We start from the raw sequence: 19,571 nt of genomic DNA on the forward strand, positions 1-19,571 counted from the left end.
TTGCCAGTAGCATCCCGAGACTGCGTCAATCTTCTTGAACTCCATTGGGAGACAAACTTTACTTTTGGATGATTTGAGAGTTGGCTAGATGGTTGGTAGGGGCCTGCCTTTTGGACTTTGGTCTGTAATATGCGTGGCCGATGTGGCCTGTTGAGACTTTCGGATATGTGGTGTGTGTTTGCGTTGTGGAACTCGGTGTTGCTGCCTTCGTGGCTTTATTAATTTAAAATCGGACGCGTCTAGCGTCTTTGTTTCAAAAAAAAAAAAACCACTATGGGCAACCTGAACGCTACCCGATCCTCTACCGCTCGCCGTGGAGCATCTCGCTTATCTACATCCTTTATCTCGGCCTCACTCTAACTGAAGGTGCGAGCTATGCTGACAGAATAAAGTAAGAACACAGACTGGAGCAGAACGATCGGGATTGTCACTTCATTCATTATCTCAAACATCTTCGGGTGGATTTACCTGGTGGCATTGATTCAGGTCGTGATGGACATCCCATACCTACTGTGCACCGAGAGTGAGGCCACCGGCTACAGTATGGCTCAGTAGTGCTGGTGGGATCGACACGTCGTCACCATCGCCATGTTCCTCTGATGTGTGGTGTATATCACCAGTAACTCAAGGTACTGCTATGTAGTGTTATTTTCTTGCTTTATCATCAACTTTATATATACACCACAAAAACTGAGAGACCATGTCATACCGGTGTGATTTTTTTTTGGAAAAAGAGAGCTTCATCTCCGATTTCATTTAACAGAAATCACAGTGTCTTGCGATTACAGACTCGAAAAGAAAGCAGAAAACACAAGTAGACCACGGTGCACAATCACTGGGAAACAAAGGAGCCATCCCTTCCGTCCCTCCCAACAATCGCAAAGGACCTACCTCTAACACCAGACATCAGAGGCGACCCAGCCAAAGAGCAATCATCCAAGATCAAGACTAGGAACTCAAAGAGCAACCTAGAAACAGAGATACAAAACCCCAGGTACTAAAACTACAGTTTTTAAAGGGATCATAAGGTCTATGACACAACGCAGACAAAACGGAGCCAGGAAACATTCAGGAAATACAATATTCAACATTGACACGCTGTGGAAGCTTCAGCCTTCTATTCTTCCAGTCCCAGCTCTCCACCCATGCGGCACCCTAAAGACATATTGGTGTGATGTACTCTATTCAATTGTCAACTTTGTGTTATGGTGAAGGATTTCTATGCCTTTTAGATGTAACATGTACAGCTTTTTTTTTTATAATAGATGTAACATGTACAGCTATTGCAATTTCAGTTGGAGCCTTCCGTGCACTGCATATGCACTTGCTACCGATGTAGATGTGGTGCTGCAGGACTACAGTTTCTTCTGTTTTGGCTCCAAATTATATATGCACATAAGAACAGAAGTAGCTCTTCTATATGTTATTCTGAAATATGGTCATAAACGGCTGTTGTAGTTTTACTGCATGATTATTTCTCAGAATATTATGTTCAAAACAAAAGTAGCTCTTCTATGTTAAAGGTGTTGGGCTTTAGTCCCGACCCTTTAGTTCCGGTTCCAGAACCGGGATAAATGGGCCTTTCGAACCGGGACAAATGGGCCTCTTTCTACTAGTGGTTATACTTGTCGCAGTTTTGAACTAAAAGTAGAACTTTGGATCGAAGGGGTACTAAAAACTGATCGCCGCCGATATGACTATTGAAGTGACTTATAAGGGAGAGATTCCTTCCTCCTTTTTTTTTGAGAATGATTCCTTCCTCCTTTCAGTCCGGACTTTTGAGATGGAGTGGACTCTCCGCTGAATGTTGGCCCATGTGCGCAAAGACGTCCAAAACATGGGCAGAGTGTGGGCTAGGCCGAGTTGGACGCTAACATCTAGTATAAGAGCCAACATCGCTATGCCTTCCCGAGGGGCTTCTCAGGGGGATGGGATGTTAGGGTTGCAGTAGGCCGGTGAGGCTGGCTCGGTTTAGTCCCACCTCGCTCACAGGAGAATGCCTTGACCAGCTTATAAGGGAGAGATTCCTTCGTCCTTTCAGTCCAGACTTTGGCATGGAGTGTGCTCTCGGCTGAATTTTGGTCCATGCGCGCATAAAGTTTCAGAACGTGGGCAGAGTGTGGGAAAATTCAAATTAATTCAATTAATTGGTAACGTATTGAGATGAAAATGGTCCACTAAAAAAAAGGGGGAAATTGTAAGTCAATTAACGTGCGTTCGCCCACCTAATAAGCCCATATGGCCATATCTCTTTCCTCCTCATCAACAAAATAAAATAAGATGCTAAAAAAACAAAAAAGTTAGCCCTAGTACTTATATTTTTTCCAAGGGTTATGCTATCAGGTAATTAATACAGTATATTATGTGATTCAGTTAATTCAATTAATTTATTGCATAAATATTGACAAGAAAAAAAGGAGAATTTGTCCTAAACCAGGTAACATATTAATGCAGTACAGCTAAGTCCACGACAAAAGTTGGAGAATATTTGGTAATTTCCAATCGATTCGTCATTGGTGCGTGTCTTGCCCAACAAAAGAACCCTAGTAGTACGTGTACTCTTATACGACGATCCAACAGACGACGTGATCGATCGATGTTGAATCAGATGGCCGGCGCTTGCGACGAACGTAAAACTAAGCGCGCCAACACGGCGAAGCAGCGCTGGTCGGAGACTTTGCCCGACCATCTTCTCTTCATCGTCTACAGCCTGATTGCCTCCCCGCGGCCGCGTGCGATTCGCCGCCGTCAGCCGGTCGTGGCGAGCCGCGGCGCGCGGGGCACCACACGTGCCGGCGCTCCCGTGGCTGCTCTTCTCGCATCTCCATGGCAGCAGGACGAACGCTCTGCACTGCCTTGAGGATGGAGCCCTCGTGCACTTACAGGTCCCCGGGAGGTGGATCATCGGCGGCCATGACGGTGGCTGGGTCGCCGTGCGCGTATCGGGTTTCGTCAGGGTCGTGAACCTTTTCTCCGGCGCCAAGGTGGCGCTCGCCAAGAAGACAATAGTGTGCCGAGGAGGCCAGCCGGTGGTCATCTCGAGAGTTGTCTTCTCCGCACCGCCCACCTCGCCCCAATGCATCCTTGCCGCGGTAACATACAACTGCGATATCGCGCTCTACAGAGTTGATTGTCTGAAGATTGGACGGATGGTACAAAGATGTCATCGGGACAGAAAGCTTGGCGATATCACGTTTTGCAACGGCAAGCTCTATGGGCTATGCAACAATAGGAAACTCATAAAGTTTGAGATTGGCGTGGATAAGGATAGTGCCCCAGTTATCACCGTGAAACACAGGCTAGTCATGCAAAGTATAAACTGCACCATCCATACGGTCGACTATCGGGACAGTTTTAGCTACATCTTTGATCTAGAGGGCAAGCTTGCAAGGCGATGAAGAATCGGTGGTTGCCAAACATCCGGCCGTTCTTCAAGGTGTTCAAGCTTGTTGTCACGGGTAAACAGAAGGCACACAAGTGGTTGGAGGTTATAAGCTTGGGTGACCATGCATTGTTTTTGGGGAGATCATTCTCTAAGGTGGTGCAGGTGTCAGCGACGAACATGCGTGGCGGCATGGAGAGAAACCGCATCTATTACTCGCTGTGGTTAGGTGGAAACACCATCATCCCTAGTGACAAGGTATTCTTGAAAATCTCAAACGACGGCAGCGATATGATGTGCTACAAGGAAGACGACTCGAAGAGCAGCATCACCGATGACAACGTGAAGAGGATCATATCTGTAGGATACATCGTGCAGGGTGGTTTACATGGTGCCATGTGGATTTTACCTCCAGATGTATAGCTAGTCTAGACTCTGAGATATTAGCACATTAAACTATCTATGAAAGATATTATATACTTATCTATGATGTAGGAGAAAAGAACAATGTAAGACAGATAGCAAGATAGTGTGTCATTTTGTAGATGGGCCGTAGTCTCGTAAGTGGATGAAAGATTCAAACGAGTAGCTCTTTTCTTGTGAGCATGATATAGGTCTGGAATATTTTTGTAGAAAACAAAAGTTTAGAGATCTGAATCTAAGTATCATGTTAAAATCTCTGTGGCACGTCGGTGACTCGTTCTAGTGGCAGCAGCGGTTAAGTGCTTTGTACTTCTGGTGAATCTTTATAATAGATCTGAGTCTCCGTTTCGTCCAAAAAAAAAACACAGCCAAAGTAGACGCGCTTATTATTAACTTTACTCTCCAAAGATTACTTACCCCTTGATTTTGGTTGTATTATTAGAATGGACTTCAGGATCCGACTTTTTTGAAAAGTACCAAGTATGCATACTGTAACGGTGGTCAGGGTCATGCTTTGTTGTATCAGGTGCCATGGACTGCTAGTACAAGTCCCTTTGCATCAAATGAACTTGGAATTACTATCAGAAGGTCTCCTTTGCGCAGCACAATAGCCCAGCATGATTCCATTCAGTTCAGCCCAGCAAGATTCCATTGAATTTGTCTCTTTTTCCGTTGGCCAGCCGGTCACAACTCTACTCTTTTTCGTCTTCCTCCACAAGAAGCAGTGCAAGACATCATACCACAGAAAAGTAACATGTTTCTGCCAATTGAATGTGTCAAACGACAACACATCCACGGAGCTACACAATTTTTCTGTCTACTACAGACAAGGGATCATGTACTGTCCATAATCTCAAACCATTACAAATCTCTCTCTCTCAAGAAAAAAAAACAGTTCGTAACATGATGCACCATCCATAGCACTAACAAAAGATACAAGTTAACACGCCTCTTGACATACATACACATCCTTAGCACTAGCAAGAGGCCAGGGCAGTGCTTGGGCATGCGTACGATACTACAAGTGACCTTTGATGCTGATTTCCCCACCTGGGATGACAATCGGCAGCAGCACCTTCACCAACATGCTGACTCTCAGATGATCTTTGCTACAATACACTACAGTCCTCTTGATGTTAGGATAGCCACCTGACGACGATTCCTCCTTGGGTCACGGATCATGCTAAGCAGCCTTACATACGATAAAGGGCGATTTTATTATCTCAAAATGTAGCATCAAGTGGATACAAAGCATTATGAGTAACACCCGGCCTCTGCATAACTAGGATGCACACAGCCAAATCCGAAAGTCCGACAAAAAAATCATCAAATAAAAAACGACAAACCGGCAACAGTAGAGTCCTATAGACCGACACTATGCCTATGTCGAAGTAGGTGGTGGGTCGATCCGAAGGTTATGCTGCCATCCATGTAAGGAAAAACCTTCATAGCCACCTGCTCCAATCGCGTACAGACCGCCTTGAACAGCGGTTGGTACTCCGGTCAACCTTACATGCTCCACGCTGCTCCTGCATTCGGCGCGTCAGAATGCAGCAGTGTAACATTAGTTAGTTCAACATTCCATGGAAAGGAAACCCGTAGCATATCTGAAAGCAGCTGTACCATTTTGAGCTTAAAGGTCATCCTTCACCTTAGGCAAGCGCCAAAGGATGAAAAGTAGCGGAGCGAAGCTGGAAGCCATGCACCATTCGCTCAACATAAGGCTTGTGAGGTTCCTGAACACTGGGCATGTTTGCAAACCCTTCTCGAGCATGGGCTTCTATGTTCATCAAAGATGAAATTTGACAGAGCTAGTTAAAACAGTAGTACGACGTACAAGAGGGGAAAATAGCTGGTTAAACAATAAAGTAGATGGGGGCTTGCATTGATATCAAGAACCAGCTAATACTGCAAAATCTAGCAACGCAATCAATAATATTCAGCTAAACTAACATGCCACAATAACGTGGATAGAGAACAACCCAATCTATCGTACCTCAGGTAATGTTGCATCCAACTCCAAGGCTGTAACATCTTGAAAGGCCGTCGAGCATACCATGATTCTATATTTTGTCATGATTGCCATGGCGGACACGAGATCTTAGACCTGGTGAGTTTCTGACTAGAGAATACAGATCACTGCTTTCTATAACATGCCCTTCAGAACAACGAAATGTTTTCTCGAGGATAGACAGATGGTTTAGGTTCAGAGCACAAATCTGTAGATCTCCGTTGAAACGGCAGCAGGACATGCATATTATCTTGAGTCACCTCGATGAGATGTTCAGCATGGACGAGATTTCCCAGGCATCGCAATTCTCAAGCTCTAGATGTTCAAGCACGGGGAAGGCAAAATTCAGCAGCCTAAAGGATGCGTGAGTTAAAGCGACTGTTTGGTGCCTCATTCTTTTAAGGTGCTGAGAAGGAATCATCGATCTATGATCGAATATTACTTCAGTGAAGGGAGCACGAACATGAAGGGAGGTCCCTTGAAATATGCCGTTCGGTAGTTATTGGGGTCTTTAATTTAATTCAACTAACTATTTTTGTGACACAAAATAGTGCAATTTATTCCATGCTATGAAAGTTTACAGGGATACACAAGGTTTCAGGGGGAGAACTAAACCAGACATGCCGTCCCATAGCTAGCGAGGACGCCATCCTAGCAAGTCTATGTGCCTCTCCATTGCTATTTGGGATGTTCAAACTTGAAAGTGCATGACACAAACGGAGCCCTTCGCTTCTTGATCTCTTGGATTATCATGCAACATGTCCATCCATATTCTTTGTAGCTCCGAGTTCCCGAACAACTCCAAACTTTAAGATCGCGGGCTAACCCATTTCGCAGCTGGCTCATGCAAACGCTACAGCCGCTATAGCCGGAGATAGCGGCCACTAACCCAGTTCACGGGAACAGTAACATGTGCATGTACACGTGCATATTTATCTCAAAAATAGGGGATTTTCAGCAGAAAACAGAGGATTTTCTGAAGCAGAGGAAGCAGAGAGCAGAAGTTGATGGTCAGAGCTAGCTCTTGTTCTTCATCAACATTTGGCACCACCTGAACCTGAACCTACAACCTGAACCGATATACCTGAACCTACAAGTTTGCAATGCAACCCAAGAGCCTGTCGTGCTGCTCTTGTTTTCCAAAGTCTTTTCCAGCTTGCTTCCTGACTGTGTACATTGAAGTTACCCGACTCATCATTTAACCATGCTTCACGCTGACACTTGGTTTTGACGTAATGCCATGCCCAGCAATCCCGGCTATTTATACATGGCCAATGGAATATCCTTGATTACCTCGGAGTCCATCGGTAACAAGTGCACGTTCAGAGCTGCATGCATGACACCGAGAAAATGAAATCTGAAACTTTCTCGGGAGGGTTCTGTGACACTGCACATATAGGACGTAATTTCAAATTTCATTGGGGCCACCCCTTTCTCGATTGTCCGCTGGCCAAACTATTATAGCGCTCAGTTCATATAGCCTTTAGTATCACCCCTCCAAATAGTATTCACACGTTATTTGGGACGTGGCTAAATGAAGTAAAGACAAATATTGCGAGACATATTATGATAGAAGCGTGTGCATTACTTGGGCTATATGGAACTGTAGAAATGACATGGTTTTTAACCGACAAACTTGTATAAATTTCTGCAGGTAATCTACAGGGCAACTATTTGGATCTGTCTGTGGTCATTACTCACTTGTGTGGAAGTCAGGGAGCCTTTGGTTACTGGGTCTGCCCGATGGGAGATGATAGTTCGGGATATCTACAATCGGTTTGGATGGCGGTCCAGTAATAGGATAGGTGTTTAGTCATCTCGTTCTATTTTCGCCGGTTGTGGCATATTATATTTGTTTATTTTTCTTCGGCTCTGAGCAAGCTTGTTCTGGATCACAGATTTTTTGATCACTTTGCTTAATAAAGGGACTAATATGCACATCACTTTGATGGAGAGGTCAGGGGCAATCCTCCTTTTCTAAAAAGAAATTGTCCGTCCAAATATTTGTGTCTCTATCTCCTTTTCTTCGGAGAGAGCACGCCAAACATGAGAAACAATTAACTGGTTCCAATTAGGGCCGTAACGTGCAAATAAGTCCATGATATCGTTATTATCAAATTATAAGGCCGTGGCGTGCCTGCGTTGCCCAGCAAATAAGCCCAAGATATCTCTACCCTAATAACTAAAATCTCAGTATACCGGCAGATCGATGTATACGCAGATGGCCGCCGCCTGCGACAAGCGCGCGCATACAGCAACGCCGTGCTGGTCGACAACGTTTCCCGACGATCTCCTCGCCGTCATCTACGGCAAGGTCGACTCCCCGCGCGGCCGCGCACGCTTCGCTGCAGTCTGTCAGTCGTGGCGCGATGCCGCGCACGCGGCACCTCCGGTGCCGGCGCTCCCGTGGCTGCTCCTCTTGCCTCGCGACTCCAACAGGAGGAAGGCTCTTCACTGCCTCGAGGACAGTTCCCTGGTGCGCTTGTGGGTCCTCCGCGAGGACGCCGGGAGGCGGATCATCGGTGGCCACGACGGCGGCTGGGTTGCCATGCCAGTGCCAGGTCTGATCAAGATCGTTAACCTTTTCTCGGGCGCCGAGGTGTGGCTCGCCAAGAAGAACGCGCCGATCCTCTGCACGAGCCAGTACCATGGCCCCTCCCGCCTGGTCGTTATCTTGAGAGTTATCTTCTCCGCTCCGCCCACCTCGCGCCGGTGTATCCTTGCCGCCATAACATACAAGTGCGGCATCGCACTCTGCAGGGTTGGTGGTCCCAACAGCGGGTGGACGGTACAAGGATGTCCTAATGCAAGGCTTGCGGACATTGCATTTTGCAATGACGAGCTCTACGGCATACATTACAATATGACAATCGTCAAGTTTGAGATTGGTGTGAATGAGGACGGTGCCCCCATGGTCACTACGGAACGCTTGCTAGTCATCCAATGGATTGACGGTGTCAGGGACTACTTGAGCAGTACTAGGTACATCTTTGATCTGCACGGCAAGCTTGGGATGGCATTGAAGACCCGGTGGTTGCCATATATGGAGCCTTTCTTCAAGGTGTTCAACCTTGTCGATAACTGCACGGGTAGACAGAAGGCGGCACTTTACAAGCAGGAGTGGGTGGAGGTCACAGACTTGGGTGACCGCTCATTGTTTTTGGGGGAGCCATTCTCTAAGGCAGTGCATGTGCCAACGAACATGTGTGGCAACGTGGAGAGAAACCACATCTACTACTCGCATCGTTGTCCGTTAGGTCAAGATGCCATCATCCCTAGTTACAAGGTATCCGTGACAATTTTGAACAACCTTCACGGCGAGACCTGCTACAAGGAAGACGACTCAAAGAATAACATCACCACCGATGGCCTAAAGAGGATAAGGTCGGTAGGATACTTTATGAAGGGTTATTCACATGGTGGCATGTGGATTCTCCCTCCATATATATAGCCAGTCTACACTCTGTCCTATTAGTGCATTAAACTCTCGATAAGAGATATCATATAATTACCTATGAAGTAGGAGAAAAGGAGAATGTAATAACACAGATGACAAGGTTATGTGTCATTCTGTAGACAGACGGTAGTCTCATAGATGGATAAAAGATTCAACGAGTAGTTATTTTATTGTGAGCATGATAAAGGCCTGGAATATTTTGGTAGAAAGCAAGAAGTTTGGAAACCTCAATTCAAGTACCAGGGCAAAATCACTCTTACCAACATGGTAAACTACCCGAACTTTATTTGTGGGGCCTCTGCCATTTTACCAACATGTAGTAGCATTTGTTTCTTCACAAATTCTGTGGTGATCACGACTCAAGTGCAGGACACGCAATCGAGGCCTGCAGACGAGTATCCCCTATCGAGTTTGGTTTGAACGAAAGTAGGCGATAAGACAAATATACCATGCAGCTCGATGCAAACTGAGAACATTATATCTATCATGCTTGTTTACTGTGGGCTTGGCGATGATGTACAACTGCACATAACATTTCTGAACTCTATTGTTGAAGGTTCAATGTTAGCTACTCATGAGCTAATTACAAAGCATGGTATTTCTGTAGTAGACATTTGAATCTTCTGGTTTATCAAAAAGGTAGTTTGAGTTCTTTGTATGTGAAAATGATATTATTAGTACTAAATTCTTTTTTTATCTGGGCCTAAGAAACACGAGTTTACGCAGAATTGCCCTAGTAGTAGTGCTTATTGTACAGATTACTCTCACCCCTTGTTTTTTAGGTTGTATTATTAGACTGAACTTCAGGATCCATCTTTTCTAGATGATTACTAAGCATCCATACTATAACCATGGTCATGGGCATGCTTTGATGTATCAGGTGCCATGGGCTGCTGGTACATGAGCAGAAATACACATGTTGATATGGCTAAGTCTAGCAAAGATCTATCATGGCTTGTTCTATCATCAGATTTCTGAACGGGAGACAAAAATTAGTACAATAGTTTTGTCGATGATTATATCAATACAATAAGAGTAGCCATACAATGTTCGTCACAAATAAATTGGAAACGTACTATCAGAAGGTCTCATTCCATTCAGCTCACTGCTTGAAATTCCACCGTCCACTGTACCGAACTGCTGATGCTGGTCTCCCAGATCGTCGGTCTCAAATTCTACCATCCTACTCTTCTTCCTCCAGAAGAAACCACACATCTGACAGCCATGGCCTCACAAGCCCGATTCGCAGCACCGCTTGATATAACTGACACTACATGTCAAACAACAACACATTCGCAAGCAAGTACTGACATTTCATTCTACTACAGACAAGGGGTTATTTACTGGTCATATACTCAACTCCCTACAATTCTCTCTAAAAAAAGCACTTCTTAACATAATGCTCCATCCATAGCACTTAGCAAAAGATACAACTTAACACACTTCTTGACATACATACACATCCATAGCACTAGCAAAAGTCCGCAAGAGGATTTCCCCATCTTGGATGACAATCGATACCAAGACCTTCACCAACATGCTATTGAGTACGATTATTTGTGGCAAAGATTATCCGTGGGTGAGCACATTCATAAGCCCATGGTCAGGAACAGGGGAAGTGCCTCGGCATGCGTACGATTCTACTAGTGACCTTTGACGCTGATTTCGCCGCATGGGATGACAATCGGCAGTAGCAGCTTTACCAACGTGTTGACTCTCGGATCGTCCTTACAGTCGAACTGAGTGTAGCACAGCCGTATGGCTACAACTAGGACCACCATTTATTGGGAATTTTTTGCCTCTCGATTGTAACCCTATTATTATGAAATAATTTTCTTTTATCCCGCAAGAAAAAGATTGGTCTAGGCCTCGATGGTCATTTTACACATTCCATATTTTGAACTGCACGCTGGTTTAATTGCTCTTCAAAGGACCAATCAGTGCCTGCAAAAATAAAGATCTCGGGCCAAAAGAAAGGATCCAATCAGTAATTGCCAATTTGGGGCGTTGAAGAATCCATTGGGTGAAAGAGAACTTGAGGCTAACCAAGAAGTGGTAATACTATTCCCTCGAAAAAAGAAAAAAAAAGTGGTAACGCAAGCTACAAACATATGGCGAAGAACAAGTCTCTTTCGACATCAATTTGTGCCAACATATTGATCAGGCATGCACGTACCCTATCATGTCGTATGTTTTTTAGACGACGCAAGCGGTTAAATGTCGACTTATATAGAAGAGAAAAACGTGCGTGCGTGCGTTGCCCGGCCAATAAAGTCCAAAATATATCTGTCTCTAAAACAAAACACATATCTCGTTCGCTCCGGCAGATCGATGTCGACACAGATGGCCTCCCCCTGCGATGATCGCGAAACAAAGCGCGCGCATATGGCGAGGCGGTGCTGGTCGGCCACGTTCCCCGACGATCTCCTCGCCCTCGTCTACAGCATGGTCGCCTCACCGCTCGGCCGCACATGCTTCGCCGCCGTCTGCCGATCATGGCGCGCCGCCGCGCTCGCGGCGCCACCCTTGCCGGCGCTCCCATGGCTGCTCCTCTCCCCTCGCGACGGGAGAAGTACGAAGGCTCTTTACTGCCCCGATGATGGTGCCGTCGTGCGCTTAGGAGTCCCCCGCAAAGACGCCGGGAGGTGGATCATCGGCGGCCACGACGGTGGCTGGGTTGCCTTCCACGTGCCAGGCCTGGTCAAGATCATGAACCTTTTCTCCGGCGCCGAGGTCCCGCTCACCAAGAAGAAGGCGACAATCGTCTGCCCTAGCAGGCACCATGCCCACGACCAGCTGGTCTTTATCTCCAGAGTTGCCTTCTCGGCACGTCCCACCTCGCCTCAGTGTATCCTTGCCGCTCGAACATCCAATTGTGGCATCGCGCTCTGCAGAGTTGGTTGTCCGAATACTGGGTGGACCCTACAAGGATGTCCTAATAACCGAGTGTTTGTCGACATCACGTTTTGCAACGGCGAGCTCTACGGCCTATATAGTCAGAGGAAAATCGTCAAGTTTGAGATTGGCGTGGATGATGATGGTGCACCAATGGTCACCGGGGAACACCGGTTTGCCATGCGAAAGATAGACCGCGAAATCCGTACGAATGATGACAATACCAGTTACATCTTTGATCTAAAGGGCAAGCTTGCGATGACATTGACGACCCGGTGGTTGCCAAACATCCAGCCTTTCTTCAAGGGCTTCCAGCTTGTTCACAGCACAGGTAAACAACAAGCACATTACAAGCACAAGTGGCTGGAGGTTACCAGCTTGGGTGACCAAGCATTATTTCTGGGGAAGTCATTCTCCAAGGCGGTGCATGTGCCAGCGAACATATGCGGCAGCGTGGAGAGAAACCACATCTATTACTCGCAATAATACAGTTGGTTAGGTGAAAACACTATCATCGCTAGTGACAGGGTAGTCTTGAAAATCTCAAACGACATCAGAGGCATGAGATGCTACAAGGAAGATGACTCGAAAAACAGCATCGCCGACAATGACGTCAAGAGGATCATGTCCGTAGGATACTTCGTGCAGGGTGGTTTACATGGTGGCATCTGGGTTCTTCCACCAGATATATAGATAGTCTGGGTTCTTCCTTAGCACATTAAACTATCTATGAGAGCTATCAGATACTTATCTATGAAGTAGGGGGAAAGAAGAATGTAAGAGAGATAGCAAGATACTGTGTTATAAGAATGAACTTCAGGATCCAACGGTGGTCATGGTGGTAAAGTCCCTTTGCATCAGTTCGACAAAAGTTTCACAAACTCACACAGCAGAAGATATGTATCTCTAGAAATTGATGTTTTAATAAGGCTAAACATCATCGAGTTATTCACTATTGTACTTTTTTGGTGTGTGTGTGTTGTTTTAATAGGCAGTTCATAGCTTGCCAATAACCCATGGTGATTGTCACTGAAAACTTCATGGATCATCTCCAGAGATATGGAACCACATTGAATGAAATTCAGAACAGGATGCCCAAATTCACAGTAGAATATTTTTGTCGATGGTTATATCAGTAGAGTGGCCATACAAATGTACTGGGAATTACTATCAGAAGGTCTCCTTTGGGCAGCACAACAGCCCAGCAAGATTCCACTCAGTTCATCCCAGAAAGATTCAATTCAATTTGTCTCTTTTTCCATTGGCTAGCCAGTCACAAACCTACTCTTTTTAGTCTTTCTCCACAAGCAGCAGCACAAGACATCATACCACAGAAAAGTAACATGTTGCTGCGAATTAAGTGTGTCAAACGACAACACATCCACAGAGTTACTCGATTATTCTTGGGAAACGCTTTGTACTCGATAGTTTGATAAAGACTCCAGCATCAAATCCAATGTTCCAGAGTAAAATGCACAGAACCACCACATTAGCGTTATAGCTCTCGGAAAACCACCACTTTACAAAACGTGATACTTTGCACTGCAGTGAAGTTTTGATAGTGGCAAAAAACAATGAACGTGAAAATGATATTGTTTTGACGTGGCCAATCATGCGCTGGCCGACAGCTGGGGACGGCGCACCATTAATGGCCATAGGGACCGAGCCGGTCGACCCATTCCCTAAAGGGAAACAGTGCCATTCCCTCCTCTCCGCTCGCTCACTCTGCCTCCACTCTGCCTCGCTCCCCTCTGCGCCGCCGCGTAGACGCCTTCATAGCCGAGCAGTATTGCATTTATCAAGAGATGTTAGAGATGGTGTAAATTAAATGCCCAGTCTGACATTGTTTGTGTGTCGGGTACGAAAAACTGTTGGCGGATTTGAATATTTATGTTTTCTAAACTTTGCAATTTCTTAACCATTAAGGTCGGTGATTTAAGATATACCTTTAACTGGTCTCCTACCTCTTGTACAATCTATATAGACGTCGTACTAGCTTGCTTATGTTGTATTGTCAGATCTGATTATACCGTCCTTCTTATGACAACTTATAAGCATGTTTCCTACCATCATCCTTCTTACCTGTTTCCCCGCATCGTCCTTCTCACGACCGCAACAAAGTTTCTAGATCCCTGGGAAAATACATAGGAGGTTTGGAAATTTGTGTTATGCCACTGGCAAATAGTAAATGTTTGAGACTAAACTCCAGCAACGCGAGTGAAGTCTGTGTTATTTATGTGAGGCAGATGGAACTGGAACCTCCAATGTATGGAAAATCCCACACATATTCTTTTTGCGGGTGAATTTCAAGAGCTTTATATTCAAATAAAGGCATTTCCCGAACAGTCAACCAACAAGCTACTGATCGTGAAGCTAAGAGTTTTATCCAACCAGATTTCAGTCACGTCAATCTTGCTAGAATGCTTGGCACATATATGAGACAGGCTATTAGGTGATCTTAAGACATGTTGAATAACAGAATAACTGAAACTACTAGAAACCTCTACAATTTATATAAAAATTTGTGCCATGATTGAACGAGAGTCATGGCGAGTGGTCAAGAGGTTTACCAATTATAAGCAATCCGTCTACAGAATGACATTTGTTACCCCCCTAAGCTTGGCTAAGATGACATCGTCTCGTACTGCCATCGCCTCTGCAATGAGACGATTAGTTACTCCCAGGTATACCTTACCCACACCCTAGAAACGAACTGGATGATCAAGCAACAACCCCAGCCCCTCCTCTCCCATCTTCTCGCTTGATCGCAGCGTGGGTGTCAATCTTGGCATAATCTAGGTCTCGAGGACGCCAACCATGGGAGGGCATCACTAGAGCATGACGTCAAGGAATATCCAGGAGTGTGAGGGCGAATCAGGAGACGCACGACGGGACCCTCCCCACCTCGACTGAGCTAGCCGCCTCCCGGGTCGCCTCCGCCCGGGCGCCTCCGGAGGATCCTCCCCCGTCCCCGCTAACCCCCTTCATCGGCGTTGCCCTGGCCGGCGCCGGCGCCGATGCCAGCGGCGGTGGTGGCGCCCTTCTCGTCTAAAGATGGAGGGGAGGAGAGTGCATCGTGGCGGCGGTTCCATGGGCGGTTGTGGAGTGGTGGCAACGGTTCAAGGGAGGTGCGGCCTGTAGCCGTGGCCTGGAGCTGGAGCGGCAGGTGGTGCCCAGCCTCGGCACCAATCTCCGGTGGCATCATGGTGGGTCGGATCTGGGCCTAAGGGCCCGATCTGGGTCGCCCCTACTGTGGACAATTTGTGGTCGTGCGATGCGGCTGCCTTCTCCAACGCTGCTCCGACCAGCGGTGTGGGGGCCTGCTGATGTGCTCAGATAAATGTGGCGGTCCTTGGGTTCCTCTTGCATCAAGACGAAGATCTTCCTGATGCCCGTCCTTCCTGATCTGGCCGGAGTGGCGGGTTCTGGAAGGCTCCGCCGGCGAACTACCATGGGCGTTTTATGCTCTATTATCTATTGCCATAAGGAGATATGTTTAGCTCCATGGTGAAGTCAGAGGCGGAGAATGTCATGGAAGTCGAGGTTGGATGACTAGTAATGGTGATTGGAGCCTACGGCGTTGAGGAACTTGCTCAGAGTTTCGGGATTCGTAGCAGCGGTATGTAAGTGGGGGCGACAGCACAGGTGAAGTTCAAAGTCTTGCTTTTCAGGGTGAAAATCCAAGGTCTAGCCTTAATTGGTTGTGCCTGGCAATGGCCTTGTTGAAGGCATTGTTTTGAGAGCAGGGATTATCTCCGGGGTGAAAACCCAAGATCTACGATCGGGCGACGATAGCGCTGGTGCACTGTTTCCTCCTTGGGGGTGTCGCTTTTGGAGAACTTGGATATCAGGTGTTGTCTTGGTGGTGGTTGTGCTGCTGCTGCAAGGCCTAGAACGCTGTAGCGGGACTTTTTTTTTAGTTTCTTCTTACTTTTTTGGCTGTGTGCATTCGTCATGCCATTAGGGCATTGCGTTGTTGCAGAGGCTGGGTGTAACTGGTATTTTTGCGATATTAATATATACTCTTTATCGAAAAAAAGGAGTGTGAGGGCATCCCTAATAAGATGAACAGAGGTCGCCGGGTGGAAGCCTTCCTCCTCAGGCTTCAGTCTATTTCTTGCGTGCCAAATTGATCACATGACAGAGACCATGATAGAACACTCCCTGCCAGTAAACCTGTCATCACACGCAATGTCCATGGCCCGCGTTGATGGATGTAGCCTAGGCATATGGAAGTGGAACAGCTGTTGCGCCTCGTCCCTCAAACGCTTGGCATGTGAACTCTTCAACAGTGCATGCTTCAGATCTTGATCCATATAGCCATACATATTTTGCAAAGACCAATCTTTCCCGTAAAAAAATTGTTCTGATTGTTCAGTAAGTTTCATGAGTGTTCTTTATGAAACAATTGGTACTGGAAGACACGTGTGAAAGTTGGGATCCATCCATGCTTTACATGGCCCCGTGTGTCAAACACAAAACACACACGGGAAATGGAAGCATTTTCTCCAGCAGCGTCTTTGTCAGTACTGCAGAAAAGTATGACGATGACAAGTTGTCAAATACAAAAAACACACGGGAAATAGATAGGAGGTTTGGAAAATTTCTGTTATGACAATGACAAGTTGTAACTGTTTGAGAGTAACCTCTAGCAGCGCAAGCAAAGTCCGGGTTACTTATGTGAGGCAGATAGAAATGGAGCCTCCAATCTATTATTTTATAATCCTACATGTATTTGTTTAGTGTAAAATTTGAGTGCAATGTACAATAAAGGTTGAATAATACTTCGATCTTTAGTGGAAAGCTTTGTGTGAAATTTGTATGTCAATGGTAGAATAATGGAATTAACACACGGAGAAACACAAACTGCAATCGATGAAGCAAGGCCAGGCCATGCATTTGTTTCTCCTTCATGAGAAAAGGCACTTGTATTTTGTTGTTACTGAAACGGGCAGAAGAGGGAGGAAGGCAGAGGGGAAAAAAACCCTAGGATCCCATCCATCCGTTAAAATATAGGCATGCAAAATAGTTTCGGGAAGAAACGGAGTGCGCTCAATTTCCTCTCCAAAACTATTGGGGGGTTTAGCGGGCCACACTTATCTAAAATAGGTTGCTCTCAAACAGTTACTACATGTCATTGTCAGAAGGCTAAATTTTCAAAACGTCCGTATATATATGTATAGGGTCGACGACTTTGATGAGTGGAGCTGTCGTATTATGGCAGGCTGCTCTTTCTCTCTTTTCCTGCTCATAGTACAACTATGACATAAAGTGTCTTTGACATTATCTCTCCCCTTTCTCTCAAAACCTATCGATTTAATTTCTTTCTCACAGTTTAGATGGATCATATCCTTTAAACCAAAAATTCTTTTTTTAGACATTTTACATATTTGAACACGTGGTGTCAAGACCTTTAGAACCAGATCAATCTTGGATACATTTCAAACACGTTAAAATATCAGCATTTCAATCCACTTTTCATTCAATCTATTTTGAGTGTGCGAAATTAGTTTCTTGAAACGAGTGAAATCATATTTTGGAAATGAATGAAAATATTCTTTTAAGTGAGTGATTTTTTTAATTAAGTGAAATATGTATTTTGAAATTAATGAATTTATCTTTTTGAATTGAGTGAAATCTGCTAGTTGAAATGAGTCAACTCATTTTTTTAAATGAGTGAATTTTGATAATTGATTGAAATAAGTGTTTTGAAATGAGTGAATATGAATTTTAAAATATAATATTTTTCAATAAAGCACAATCATTTTTCCCCAAAAGGGTGGATTTTATTAGCTCAAAATGAAGCATCAAGAGAATACAAATACGATGAGCACACACCTGGCCTCTGCATAGCTAGGATGCACACAGCCAACACCAACACACACAAAAAACCAAATGGGCGAGAAGAAAGAAAATGCAAATGATCGGATCCGTGATCGGCAAATTATAGGAATTAGATGATGCCCCGCACGTTGTTGCGGGAATGTTTGCAATATTTCAATGAGATTTTGATTATATGAAACATGAATTCTTGAAACAATAGTTTTTGAAAGTATATAAGAATTAAATGTAAATAGCATAATAAAATGAAATTTTACATGCATGCATGTTGTAGTAGATTTTTAATATGAATAGTTGCATGTTATGGTGGGCCTTTCCTTATGCATGTTGAATGATGAGGTGGCATGCTTGCATGTTGAGAGAAATATGTTAGTGGGGGCTAGCTATTTAGATATAGAAGATGACCATATCGGCACCAACCATCTGAAGACACCATATGAGCGTCGAGGTTCTTCAACAGCAAGGGAGCGACACTTAATCGCCATTGTCACCGGATCCAGCCAGTCAAGGCCAGAATTTAGGTTGTCATCCTGACAGTCCGAGCATGTTCGAGCAATGCCTTCAATAAGGTAATGACATATAACCATCGCCATTGACAGACTTTAGATATAGGTCTTCACCCTGGAGCTCGATACCGGGTACTCAAGAAGCACCACCATCGACGTCACAAATGTATTGTCGCCACCACTTTCCACAATCCCAACAGCTCCGCTGCACAACCATTCCTCTGCTTCAAGCCTCCATCGTTTGCATCTCGTCGTTGAAGTCAACCATCAGATCTGAAGAGATGAACTCCCCAGAGATCTTTCGATGTCGAACGCCAACATGGAGCCACAGGAGGTCGCTGCACCATCACAGTCTGCAGCCACCGCTGCTAGGCCGACCAAGATCTGGACCACTGTCACCGGCCGAGGTACCGTGCACTGACGTCGCGAGACCAAGCCGCCATCTAGCAAAGCCCGGCCCAAGCACCGCCAGAGGCCGCACGCATCCACCACATCCGCTGGAACAAGTCCATGCTAAGGAAGTCCACGCGCTGCAGTAGCACCCCAACAAGCGGCCACCCATGCAAACATGAACATCCCCACCGTCACAGCCTGAACCATCCGCCAGGGACCTCCTTAACAACGTCCAGCCAGCTGCCGAGCCCCTCCGCTGACCGCCAGGACCTCGCGTCCAAGCACGCGTTGACGCGCTGCCCATCTCCATGCCCACTAGATTCGAGTTGCCTCCACGAGAAGAATCCCCGCCGCCGCCGTTGGCCACACAAGCTTCACTAGGCGGCGTCCTCTGGCGGCAGCACGGCAGGAGGAGGAGGGAGGAATGGTGGGGCGCTAGGGTAGAGTCACGCCCGAGCCGCCTTGGGCAAGGCGACACGGGGTCGAGCGTGTTTTTCGCAGCGCAATCAGTTTTAAAAATGAGTAAAATACGTATTTTAAAATGTGTGTAATCTACTTTGCTGTGTGAAATTATTTTGAATTGAGTAAAATCAGCTTTTTTGAATGGAGTGAATTTTTTTTGAAATAAACGAGCAAAATCTGTTTTTTTAGAAATGAGTGAAG

The 19,571-nt window shown here is 45.7% G+C and overlaps 2 protein-coding genes across 2 annotated transcripts; both read left to right on the plus strand.

Annotated features, from left to right (window-relative positions):
- Window positions 1-8,037: 8,037 nt before the first annotated feature.
- Window positions 8,038-9,267, plus strand: LOC147982496 (uncharacterized). The gene has a single exon (XM_087516320.1). The coding sequence runs from the start codon at window positions 8,038-8,040 to the stop codon at window positions 9,265-9,267; it is 1,230 nt and encodes a 409-aa protein (XP_087372446.1).
- Window positions 9,268-11,658: 2,391 nt separating this feature from the next.
- LOC147982497 (uncharacterized) lies at window positions 11,659-12,654 on the plus strand. Its single transcript, XM_087516321.1, has one exon. It carries the CDS (start codon window positions 11,659-11,661, stop codon window positions 12,652-12,654), a length of 996 nt encoding a protein of 331 aa, XP_087372447.1.
- Window positions 12,655-19,571: the final 6,917 nt, after the last annotated feature.

Source organism: Triticum urartu, chromosome 3A (genome assembly GCF_056163025.1).
Source record: "Triticum urartu cultivar PI428250 chromosome 3A, HENAU_Tu73, whole genome shotgun sequence".
In the NCBI taxonomy this organism is placed as follows: domain Eukaryota; kingdom Viridiplantae; phylum Streptophyta; class Magnoliopsida; order Poales; family Poaceae; genus Triticum; species Triticum urartu.

What these genes read in the sequence shown, in the direction of transcription:
- LOC147982496 (XM_087516320.1), top strand. Translation starts at nt 8,038, where the DNA reads ATGGCCGCCGCCTGCGACAAGCGCGCGCATACAGCAACGCCGTGCTGG.
- LOC147982497 (XM_087516321.1), top strand. Translation starts at nt 11,659, where the DNA reads ATGGCGAGGCGGTGCTGGTCGGCCACGTTCCCCGACGATCTCCTCGCC.